We start from the raw sequence: 12,466 nt of genomic DNA, 5'->3' as shown, positions 1-12,466 counted from the left end.
CCACATGTTTCAGAGAAAGGTGTAAGGAACCGCCCAGTAGGCAAATATGGGATAATCTGCCCTCCACATTGTGTTTGTTTTTCTGATTTCTAACAATGAGAAATTGGTTAAATCCTTGATGCATAAAGTTTAGCACCTTTTCCAAAATTTGTTAGCATTAACTATTATAACCCGGTAAAAGATGGGGCTAGGGTGGGACAGGACCAGTCTGATGAGTTCACAGCCATCTATATATTCTATAGATCCAAAATATTTATTCTTCTCTCACTTCTGCACACTTCCAGTCAACAGCTGTGCACTCCTCAACCCCAGGGTACTCAATTTTAATTCCATTTCGGAGCTGGGAGCCAAGGACATCAAGGAGATGCTGCCTTCTTTTCCCATCTATATTCAATAAGATATAGACTATACATCTTGGGGGTAGGATGCTCACCCGGGCAGCTTTTCTGGAATGAAGGGTACCCAGGGGATCTATAGAGATTGACAGCACCATGGAATTGCTATGTGCTCTTTGCTATTGATGCTAAGATTTTATCACTAGTTTTAACATAAGATTTTGTTTAAAAATAAGTGAAAGGAAGTACTAAACTAGTAAAAAAAAAAAAAAAAAAAAATTGCAACATCAGGGCTATCCAAAGGAACGAGGGGAGACCACATTATCTAAAACCCAACAAACTTTAACAGAGTCAAAGCCTTGATAAATCAGTGCTTTCCTTCCCAAGAACTAGTGATAGGCACCATCATCCACATGAAAACACTTTGTTTCAAATTCATTTCCCCTCAAGTTCTTTTTCAAATGACACCTACCTGCCATACAGCCAGTGGGGGAAAGGAAGCTCATTTCAATATTTCCAAGCAGTGCAGCATAAATTAAGGATCTTTATTCTCTGCCACATACATTTTTAAATACTTGTATTGAACTGTCACCAGCTGTAGGTTTGGCCAAGGCAGATGTTAATTTAAAATATCCTATGTGATTAATTTATCTATGTGTAATCTTGGCTCAGTAGCCCTAGAAAGGTCTGGCTCATTTTGAGCTTACCTTACCCACCCATACGCCAATATCAGAATTGTTTCCTGTTGCTTATTGAGATGAAGAATTCTGATTTTGTGTAAGATACACAAGAGTTATACCACTTTGGATTGGGAATTTATCAGCTCTTAAAAGGTAAATAAGTTTGAGCTTAGTTTGTGGTTAGATGAAGATCTCCAGGGAAATAAGCCTGGTGACTGGTTATTCAGTAGCTATTTCTTCCTATTGAATCTGTATAAATGAAACTGCTCTAGCTTGGTGTTTTAGAGAATGTTGGGCCATTGAAGGTGTCGCCTTTGGGATATCATGCTAAAGCCAAGGCCTTAGTCACCTGTGGTCATTAGGATCCCATGACACTTTTCTCAAGAGTGTAAGTGGGTTTATTTCCATATTATGCTGTCCTTCCTCCCTCTGTACTCACCTACCGTTCGTTAGATTTGATGTTCTTCCTCACTCCCTACCCTAAAGTGAATACTGTTAAATAGCTGCATGCTCTTCCCCAGAAATGGATATATTTTCATGGTGAAAGGAGTGATTCCTTTGTGTAGATCTGTGTGGATATATAATAGTTTGTAAAGTACTCGGGTATCATCTGGATGAATAGAACTGGATACATGCAAGATATATTGGAAGTTTATTTTTATAAAATTTATACTAAAAAAAATCGTATTTTGAATGTCTAATTAAATACTGAACATAGAAATGAGTAGAGAAAAGGAAACCATAGACCACATGTTGCAGTTTTATTTGTTTCATTTTTCAATTTTTAGCATAATTTGAAAGATTGCATTTACCATACAGTGAAAAGAAGCATAACTAAAGAACTTTATACCTATTTATTTCAGTGTGCAGTGACCTGGAACTCAGGGAGGTTGCAAACAGACTGAGAGACTGGTTCAAGGCACTGCATGAAAGTGGAATCCAAAACAAGAAGACTAGAATTGTACAAAGGCCTGAAAGAAGTAGTAAGATATTTCTTCTTTTGAGATTTGATATTCTCTTTGCTACTTTTCCACACTTTTGTTTTTCCATTAATGAGACTTCTGTTATTCTAGTAAATCTTAAAACTAAGCTTTATACAGCAACCTGTATAGAAACCATAATCTATGACCTTTAAAAGTTAATTTTCTTATTTCTTCTCAGGGTGTAGAGCTGTGCTTTTGTATCAACATCCAACGTTCACCTCAAGTTTGTAAAAAGAACTATTGCTTTTCAAAACAGTGGCTGATGAGAGAGTTATATGAAACCTGTCACTCACAAAGCTGTTATTTAGCCCAAGATTTGATTGCTATTAGTAATACAGCAGAAATGCTTTGCTAGATCATAATTAGTTGACTTATAAGGAGGGAAAAAGGGAGGAAGTAACTGCTCTGCTAAGAGAGCCATTTAGCAACTTACTCTATCATTGGAAAGCTCTGTTGCGTACAAGCTTGTAATTATATGTAGCCCATCACCTCTAGTTGGTGTCACGGTGGATGCTGATATAGAAGAACATATAAAAGAGAAGCATGTAAAAGAAAGCAGTTTTCAAGGATACACTTCAAAAGGGAAACAGTCAGGAGTGCTAATGAAGTAGAAATAGTAGGGGAGGCATTTTGGTTTTAGCTACTTTAAATATTTAAATAGAATTCTTGTTTTAGAAAACATCAACATTTCAACTTACATAATTTTCTAAGGGCTTTGTTTAAAATGGCAATTACAGCGTGCAGCAGAGCTCTTGACAGTGGTGTCCCACTGTGGCACAGAGTTAATTTAGACTTTGTAAGCATTAAACATGTACACTACATTAACACAAAGAGCAAACTCTGTATGAGTTTCTCCTGTATATATGTTGAATGGAACTTGGCCACTTCTTACTGTTTACTTTGGTCCCTTCACTGTAAGCATTTTTAAACTGTTGAGTTTTTATCTGCCTTTGTTTGTTCAGCCTGGTGGTGAAGGGAGGAGTTGAGCTAAACAGGGTGACTTGTGTAACCTCTTTTTCCCTCCCAGATTACTCGGGAACAGGTACCTGTTGCCAGGGCACCTCATGTCATTAGGAAAATGTTGATCTTGAGGGTCCCAGCTGAGATGGGAAAATAGGTGGGAATCCTCTAGTCACACCTCTGTAATAGTCCTCTTACTTGTATGAATATATGTCCATATGTACACCTGTGGCTGTACCTCAGTTGCCTCCGGGAACAAAACATACAAATAATGGATCTTATTCAGACAATCAACACTCAAAATAGAACCAACACAATTTTACCTAAGCTATCCTAACAACATGCAATGGAAAATGCAACAGATGAATAAGGTGAAACTGTTACAATTGTATCAAGTCAGTAGGTGTCTCTGCAGCAGTTCAGCTAATGGCTGCAGCTTTCAGCACCAACATAAACCTAACAACGATCTTTGTATTATACATGGATCCACTCCAACCCTGAGTGTGCATTCTCCCTTAAGTTTATAGTCCTGGGCACTCTCTTCCATTGGTGCACTGGGCAAGATGGAGTTCAGGACAGCTATCTATACATCTAGCAAAGGCACTCCATGTAAAACAGAGAAGTCCACGTGTTTTGTATTGCAACCGGCATAGAATGCACGGTACTAGCTGATATTAACAATTGTTATCTATTGGAGAATAGTAACCCCTGATGCTCACTGTACAATAAGTACCCCTTCTCTTCTTCTTAGATTTAATGTAGCCATTCCAAAACTTAGCAGTCTCTTTTCAACCCAGAAGCATAGCCCAGGGGTTAGTCACTCTTTTCCTCAATTGTCTGTAATCCAAATTCAAACTAGCTATGCAACAACAGTTTCTGGCTTCCACTCTCAGTGCCTCAGTCGGGAAGAGGAGGCCATGAGCTGCAGCCCAGAACTAGCAACTTGTCAGTTGTAGTGCAGTCTTAACCCTGATCATGTCTTCAACCCCAGCAACTCAACAGAGGGCTCCATCACAGCTTACCCAAACCCCAAAAAGGAGCAGTAGCTCTCAGTTTCAGCTCCTTTCCCCGATATGCAATCTATGGCTACTAAATCCAACTTCAGAGGGTGCACACCACTGCACCACGGGATTTGTAGTCCTTCAAAGCCAGCGTACAGTACACAGACATCTGTGTAATGAGAATAATTCTAATAAGGATGAAAGGCTCCTCAAGTTAGGGCCTATGCTTGGTATAAAATATCACTTAGCAGCTCTTAATTTCTACTACAAACAGGAGAATTTTGGCAGGAGTTTAGAGGAGAATGTAAGAGGCTTTCCATTCAGCTTCAGCTCTACATGCAATTTCAAGATGGCTAGAGGTTGAATAGTGGTGGTGAACTGAAATGGATGTGCCATGTTTTCTTTCCTCCCTGAAGTGACTTCCTGTCCATGAAGTACAAGTTGATGAATGTGCTGAAGGAGAAGATTCTTGGATTGGAGAGACAGGTAGAAACACTTCTGAGAAGCTGAGAAGTACCTAGATAGCTAGATTCAGGAAACATCAGTACTTCAGGTTCAAGGAAGAAAGGAGCTGGCCACCAAGGAGTTGGAAAGAGAGGAAGTCAAAAAGGAGGACTGGCAGTTCATAACCACCAGAGGCAAAAGGTCTTAGTGCCATTCTGCACAGCTGGAGCTAGACAACCATAGGCAGGCTAGGGCCTCCAGAGAAAAAAGGACCAGAAGGAATTCCACACAACTGCAAGTTTCCAGTTGATACCAGGTCCTCAATGTGTAAACAGTGGGAGATACTTCTCAAGATCCAGCTGGCCCAAAGGAATGGAGATATATATGGGACACAATGTGGATGGCAGCTTGGCCTAATCTGTAAGAAAATCAATTTTATCCACAAAGAGTTCGCCAACTGTTCAAGGAAGACGCTCGTTGTTGGGGATTCAACACTCAAATGTATCAAAATAATATTGTGCAAAGAAAAGATGGACAAAATGTGCTTTCTTCCCACAGCCAAGACACAAGACATCATTCTAAGACTGGCTAGGCTTTTTAAGTCAACATAAAAGGATCTGTTGGTAATGACTCATATCAGCATTAAGAACACTGTGTCACAGGATATCTTGCAGATAGCAGATGACTTATCCAGCTGATTTTCTCTGTGATCCTTCCTATTCCAAACGTAAAGACAGACAGAAGGTAGAAGATTCTGGAAGCGAACCACTGGGTAGGTAAGGGGTGTGGAGCTTTGGCTTTGTGGAACATTGATCCACATTGTATGAGAGAGGGGGCTATGTAGTTCGGATGGCCTACACTTCAATAGAAGGAATTTCTGGGGACAGGCTGGCTAGAATAGTCAGGAGGGCATTAACCTTGTATCAAAAGGGGAGGGTAAAAAGAGGGAAAATATGAGCAGTCAACACAAAACTAAGATGTTGAGAACAAAATTAATCAAGGAACTAATGAGCATGAAGAGAAGAAATTATATACACTAGTGCTAGGAGTCCAGGTAATAAACAAGAGGAAATGGAATTGCTCATTTATGAGCATAAATTCACTCTAGCTGGTATCGCTGAAACCTGGTAGGATGATTCACTCAACTGGAATGTTAAAATAAATGGCTATAACCTATACTGTGCAAAAGGGGAGGGGAGAATGACAAGCTATGTCAAAAGTGGCATTACCTGTTTCCAAGTTACTGATAATTCAGAAGAAAATGATCGTGAATGTTTATGGATCTATCCATGACAGATAAAACACTGGTATTAGTTGGTCTGCCACAGAACACCAAATCACACTAGAGAATAGGCTGGCCAGTTCCTTACTCACCAGTCTATAATAGTAGGAAAAAATGTTGTGTGATCAATTTGAGTGACATATGCTGAAGATCTCAAACTACCAGTACTAAAACATCCTTGGAATTTCTAAATATTACAAATGAAGGCTTCCTAATTTAAAGAGTGTTGCATCCAAGATAGGGGAATTGTATATTATACTTTACATTGATAAATAAAGAGGAACTGATCACAGAACCAAAAATTAATTGTAATTTAGATACAAGTGATAGTGCCTTGAGCACATTTATAATGTACAAACCAAACAAAGTCCAGGCCAGTGTTGCATTAGGTGGTCCCTTAAAAGGGGGAAGCTGAAAACAATTATGAGCTAAATCAGCTGGGAAGAAGAATTTAATCAGAAAAATCTAAATAATTATTTGGAATTGTTTAAAAACACTTTATTCAATGCCTATAGAGCCACAATCCCACAATTGAGAAAGGAGACTGTTCTAGTTGAAAAAAAAAAAAAAAAGGCTTGGTTTAGAGGGGAAGCGAAGGCAATTAGAGGTGAAGATGATAGTAATGAATATAAATTATAAACTAAGAAACATAAAAAATTGATAAAGGAAGCACGAGAGAAATCTATGTCCAGTAAAGTTAAGGAGAATAAGAAAGAGGTTTCTTTAGTATATTAGGAACAAAAAACATTCTAACAATGTAATTGATCCATGACTACATAGAAATCGTAGAATTGCCAATAGTAATGCAGAAAAGGCAGAAGTATCCAATACATATTTCTGTTCTGTATTTGGGGGAGAAACACATGATGTAGTCATATCATATGACAACACTATTTCTATTCCACTAGTATCTCAGGAAGGTATTAAACAGCAGCTACAAAAATTGACCTTTTTATATCAGCAGGTCTGGACAACTGGCATCCAAGAGTTTTGAAAGCTGGCTGAAGAGCTTGCTGGACCATAAATGTTAATTTTCAATAAGTCTTGGAACACTGAGGAAGTTCCAGAAGACTGGAAGAAAGCTAATGTTGTGCCAATATTTAAAAGGAGCAAATGGGATGACCTGGGTAATTATAGGTCTGTTAGTCTGACATCAATCCTGAGCAAGATAATGGTGTGACTGATATGGGACTCAATTAATAAAGAATTCAAGAAGACAGTACAATTAATGCCAATCAACATGGGTTTATGGAAAATAGATACTGTCAAATAAACTTGATGTCTTTGGGTATGGCTACACTTGGAAATGTGCAGCGCTGGGAGTTACAGCTGTGGTTGTACAGCTGTGTAGGAAAAGCGCTGCAGTGTGGCCACACTGACAGCTACCAGCGCTGCAGTGTGGCCACATTTTGCAGCATTTGCAGCACTGTTGGGAGTGGTGCATTGTGGGCAGCTATCCCAGCGTTCAAGTGGCTGCAACGTGCTTTTCAAAAGCGGCCGGGTGGGGTGGAATGGTGACGGGGCCAGCGTCGTGGGTGTGGATGACAGAGAAGCGGAATTTTTGGAGCGACACTGTGAGCTCCCTGCTTTTATTTTGGCCATTTTCCCCCCCTCTCTTCATCACTCTTTAAATTGTAAAAGGCTTCGACCGATAAGCCCGCTTTCCGACGGGGGGGAAACCCCCCCCCCCTCCCCCCGCTGTTGTGTTTGTCCTCCTCAGCAAACAGCTGTTACTTCCATAAGCCCGCTGGCTCACTGGCCTGAGAAAGAGCGGCTTGTTTGTTAGCTCGGGAGTTACCTTTCGGTTTGTTGTCAGACGAGGAATTCTGGCGATACTTTATACCCTGAGGCATAACCCCCAGCCCCGGCTGGTGTGTCCCACCTGCTTCGAGCAGCGTGCATCACCAGCGCTGGTTCGCTTTCACCCGTAGCAGACCAGGGAGTACAGCCAGCTCTGCGCCAGGCAGTGTGGCAGCGCTGGCTGGCTTTGTAAGTGGTGGGACCCGAGTAGTTGGCAGCGTGTTAATCCCCTCACCAGTCTTGCAACTCTGGCCAAGTTGTAGCGCAGCCATTTGACAGCTAATAAGCTGTGGATTGTGTATAGTGCTCGTGATCTTGGACTTCTGTAAGGCATTTGATTTAGGTGCAATTTGATTTAAAAAATATAAGAAGGCCACTGTTCATTATGGACGTCTGAAATGAATTAAAACCTCAAATGTATTTGTACGTGCGCAGCATCCTCTTGAAATGGTATTCTACTAGTTGGTTTGCAGAGGGATCTTCTTTGGCCCACGATAGTTATTTTTCATTAATGACTGGAAATAACTATAATCTTCACTGTGAAAATTTTGCTAGATGACACAGAAAAAATGGTTCTGGGTAGTGGGTAAGTATGAGTTATGGACAGTCTCTGATAAGAGCCAATCGTGTGACACCTGTTGCTGGGAACCAGCAAAATATCATGCCGCTATTTTATCTTGGGAGACATTTGGATACAATTACATGTACATACTCTGTTGCTGGTGCATCTTAATGATTGGGACTCTGTTCCGGCCGTGACTGAAAAGATGTGGGTTATGTATGCCGTGTGGTGATAATGTCGACAATTTTGATGAAGGTGGTCTGTTACGAGATTAAAATGTGGTTTTCTATTGTATTTTGATGTGCTGATTGTCAATATGTTAAACAATGTATTGGCTTACCTGTTTCTAAAGATATTAGCTTTTTTTACATTTTTTATGTCTATGCTTAGTTGTGTGCTGTGTGAGTTGTTAATCATAAATTGTAACCCTAGGTCTTTATGTGTTTATGGTTGCTTTACATGATGATATTTCACCTGGTCTGTTTTGTACCTTCAAAAAAATCAGCAAAGGTCTATATTAAATAACTATTATGAAACAAAGGCAAAAACCTTATGTACTGTTTAGTCCTATTCAGTGCTCTACTTCGGCTTCTTGCTCGTCTTCTCTGTATTCATTCAATGGCGCATCTCTTGTCACTGTATCAGCTTGTCTGCAAGCACTTGATGGGCTCCATTTGCCGTATGCGTTTATCCGATTGTTGCATGTCCTTCGGTGAAATCGCTCGGCCGTGCTCATCGCTCATGCCTCTCGCAGCCTTGGTGAGAAAAAAATTTCTGATGAGGTGCAAAAAATGTATTCTTTAGTTATAATGTTGCACTCAGGTTTGTTGCCGGAGGACGTTTTCCAGCACCCTGTAGTTGTCTGCCTTTTGTTTCGATGGAAATTTTATGGCCACTACTGGAAGCTTTCCATGCCGGTCTTTTCCTCTGCCACGCGCCTGCGATGGTCAAATGCTTCATCTTGCAAGAAGTTTCAGGGAATCTGGCCACAAAGAACCTTCCTTATCTTTATCTTCACTTAATTATTTGACATTTCCACGGAGCGGAGTTACTTGGAAAGCTGCTTTGTTTTCTGTTCATGGCCTGAGACAATTCCTTCATCAGCCCAGCTTGATGTGTAAGGGTCCTTAACAAATCTTCTCTTGATCCTCAAACCGTGGTGGATGCTGATGAACACTTTTTCCCAGGCTCCATGACTGTCGGACAGTGACCCATGCTTTTTGATGTAGTGGGATCTCTTGCACGGATATCCTTTCGAGAGAATAACAGCGGTGTTTGTGTTATCCAGTCTGCTCAGACAAGCAGAGAGAGCAACCTTTAATCGCCACAGCTGCCACTAATGTTGGTCTAGTTTATGACCTCAAAAGTTATTTATCGTTGTCATAGGTTTCCGTCATTATGGACTTCCATGATCAATGGAATTGTGGCATACACTTTGGCCACTTTATGCCGCAAACAGCTTGAGACTCGTCTCGATGATCATCATGACAGTCTCCACTCATCTAGATTGTAACAATGTTGAGGGTGCATCAACACTCGATGTTGTTGCAGGTCTCAGACTCACTTCATGAAAAACGAATAGTGACAGATCTTTTTTGATGGTTCATCGGACATGGAACCTCGATACTGCAGAGATTCCACTGCTGTAGTCTGGAGCCCAACAGCAAGACTAGAGCCAATCAACAATTTTAAGCATCATTTTCGTTCTCATTGACCTAGAATTAGTAAAGTTTGACTACATTTATTTCAGAAGCATTTTGGCTGTAGAGCAGTGTAATTAGTTCAATGTGAGCTCCCAATGTGATGCTGTGGCCAAAATATCTAAAGCGATCCTTGAATGCATAAACTAGAGAATCTGAGTTGAAGCAGAGAGGTTATTTTATCTATATATTTGGCACTTGTGCAATTATGGCTGGAATACTGTGTGCAGTTCTGGTGTTCACATTTCAAGAAGGATGTTATTAAATTGGATAGGGTTCAGAAAAGAGCCATGGGAATGATTAAAGGATTAGAAAACATTTCTTATAGTGGTAGACTCAAGAAACTCAATCTATTTAGCTAAAGAAAGAGAAGGTTAAAAGGTATGTTGATTACAGTATCTAAGCACTTGCATGTGGAAAATATGTAATAGTGGGTTCTTCAATCTAGCAGAGAAAGGTATAAGATGATCCAATGACTGGATGTTGAAGCTGGACGAAATCAGACTGGAAATAAGGCTTACATTTTTAACAGTAAGAGTAATTACCAATGGTGGTGGCAGGAGCGACGCCAGGTTTTTTGGCGCCCTAGGCGCAGGGCCGGCTTGCTGGTCTCACGGCTCTGGTGGACCTCCCGCAGGCATTTCTGCGGATGGTCCACTGGTCCCGCGGCTGGGGACCAGCGGACGGTTTGCAGGAACACCTGCGGGAGGTCCACCGAAGCCGCGGGACCAGCGGACCGTCCGCAGGCATGCTTGCGGGAGGTCCACCGGAGCAGTCTGCCGCGCTCCCAAATGCTGGTGCCCTAGGCGACCGCCTAGGTCGCCTAAATGGAAGTGCCGGCCCTGGGTGGTGGATTTTGCATCGCTGACTATCTTTAATTCAAGATTATATGTATGTTTGTTTTTTTATCTAAAAGATATGCTGTAGGAATTGTTTTGGGGACATTCTATGGCCTCTTTGGAGAAGGTCAGACTAGATGATCACACTGGTGTCTTCTGGCCTTGCAATCTATTAATACTGTTCTTACATTCCACATACTTTTCTCTACCAGGAAATCCCATTTATTTTCATTTATTTGGACATGTTATTTCTTGGTGTGATTTCTCATGCTAAAGTAATACCAATAGTATAAAAACAAAATGAATTAAAGGTGAATCTGTCTTAACAAGGAAGCATTCTTCTCACGATCTGAGAAAAAATTGCTTCCGAGGCAGAGTGTAGAGAGAATTGTTACAAAATGGAAAAACTCTATTTCTTTTTATTATGTTTAAAGAAGTTTTATTACAGTTATATCTATCTTTCTCACACTCTCTCTCTAATTAATATATTCAATGATTTTCAGTTTGACTGGTACCCTTTATCATCATGCAGCCTGGTTACCACACTAATTAAAACAAGAGAAATAGAAAAAAATGTTGGCCTCTCCAACAAGAAATTAAAATATACTTAATCAAATACACTACATAATCTGTCTGATGATTAAGCGTCATTCAATCAAATATCTGATTATACCAATGAAGCAATACACTGGGTCCTGCTCCTTGCCAAATACTGGCTCTCATAGACTGTTGCAGGGAGCTGGTTAAATAGGTGAGGGTCTAAGATTGAGAAGCCTGTGCAAGCCTGATAATGGTTCTGGAGAGTAAAACTCCAGGAACTAGTACAAGGACTGAACCAGTATAAGCAGGAGTGCAACTCCAAGAGGTGACAAAAGAAACCAATCAGTAGATGTTAAGTGCAGTAGTAGGTAAAAGGGGAAAGGCAGCCTCTCAAGAGGTGGTAGCTACGTCAGTGGGAGAACCTCTCTCGGTGAGTTAGTGCTGCATACACTGGCGCTTGGCTCGGTACTTATATAGCGAATTATTCACACACCTGAGCAACATAAAGTATACTGAAGTAATTTGTAGCGTAGACAAGGGGTTAGTAACATGTTCAGCTACTCAACTTATTGCAGTATTTGTGAATCTGAATTGGTTTTAAAAGTAAGAATATCCTTTTTGTTCAGTCCAATATAGATGAGGTGTAAGCTTTTTCATTTACTAGATTTAATTTAAACAAGTCACTGCAAAGAGAGTGATTGGACAAACTCTTCCTGTAGGAATAAGAGAGTCATTAAATATGCAATCACTTGTAATTTCTCTCCACAAATAAGTTTATGATGCAACAGATGTGTGCTTTACTCCTTAACCAATTACCTAATACAGCGTTTCCCAAACTTGGGACGCTGCTTGTGTAGGGAAAGCCCCTGGCGAGCTGGGCCAGTTTGTTTACCTGCCCCGTCCACAGGTTCAGCCAATCGCAGCTCCCACTGGCCGTGATTCACTGCTCCAGACCAATAGGGGCTGCTGGAAGCGGCAGCCAGTACGTCCCTCGGCCCATGCCACTTCCAGCAACTCCCATTGGCCTGGAGCAGCGAACCATAGCCTCCAAACCGTCAGTAATTAATTAGCTTAATGTGCTGCTATCAAGCTAATACAGTGGGAGAAGCCCAGATCATTGTTTTTTAATTTGTGGTTATGAAGTTTTGTTTAGCTGTTGCTTATATTTAAAATGCGATGCTCCTTAGTAGTGTAAACGGAATATTTTCTAATACTTAAGGGATTTAATTTACAAAGCTTATGTCTTCCCCAGAATCCAGTTGGTGCCCAGAAAACAAGGAGGGGATGTCTTAATAGTTATATGTATTCAGGTTGTAATTAGAAAGCCCATTCTGCGACCC

General features: G+C 40.7%; 1 protein-coding gene across 2 annotated transcripts in view; it reads left to right on the top strand.

The window, feature by feature from the left end:
* SPOCK3 (SPARC (osteonectin), cwcv and kazal like domains proteoglycan 3) overlaps positions 1–12,466 on the top strand; it is a 451,893-nt gene that overhangs the window by 415,340 nt on the left and 24,087 nt on the right. Inside the window, exon 7 of one of the 2 annotated variants that reach the window (XM_032776648.2) lies at positions 1,879–1,998. In XM_032776648.2, the coding sequence (XP_032632539.1) occupies positions 1,879–1,998 (120 nt within the window). The remainder of the gene's footprint in view (positions 1–1,878; positions 1,999–12,466) is intronic. The other variant, XM_075066358.1, reaches the window with a different exon arrangement.

This window comes from Chelonoidis abingdonii, chromosome 5, assembly GCF_003597395.2.
Source record: "Chelonoidis abingdonii isolate Lonesome George chromosome 5, CheloAbing_2.0, whole genome shotgun sequence".
In the NCBI taxonomy this organism is placed as follows: Eukaryota; Metazoa; Chordata; order Testudines; family Testudinidae; genus Chelonoidis; species Chelonoidis abingdonii.
This window is presented reverse-complemented; position numbering and strand designations above follow the sequence as displayed.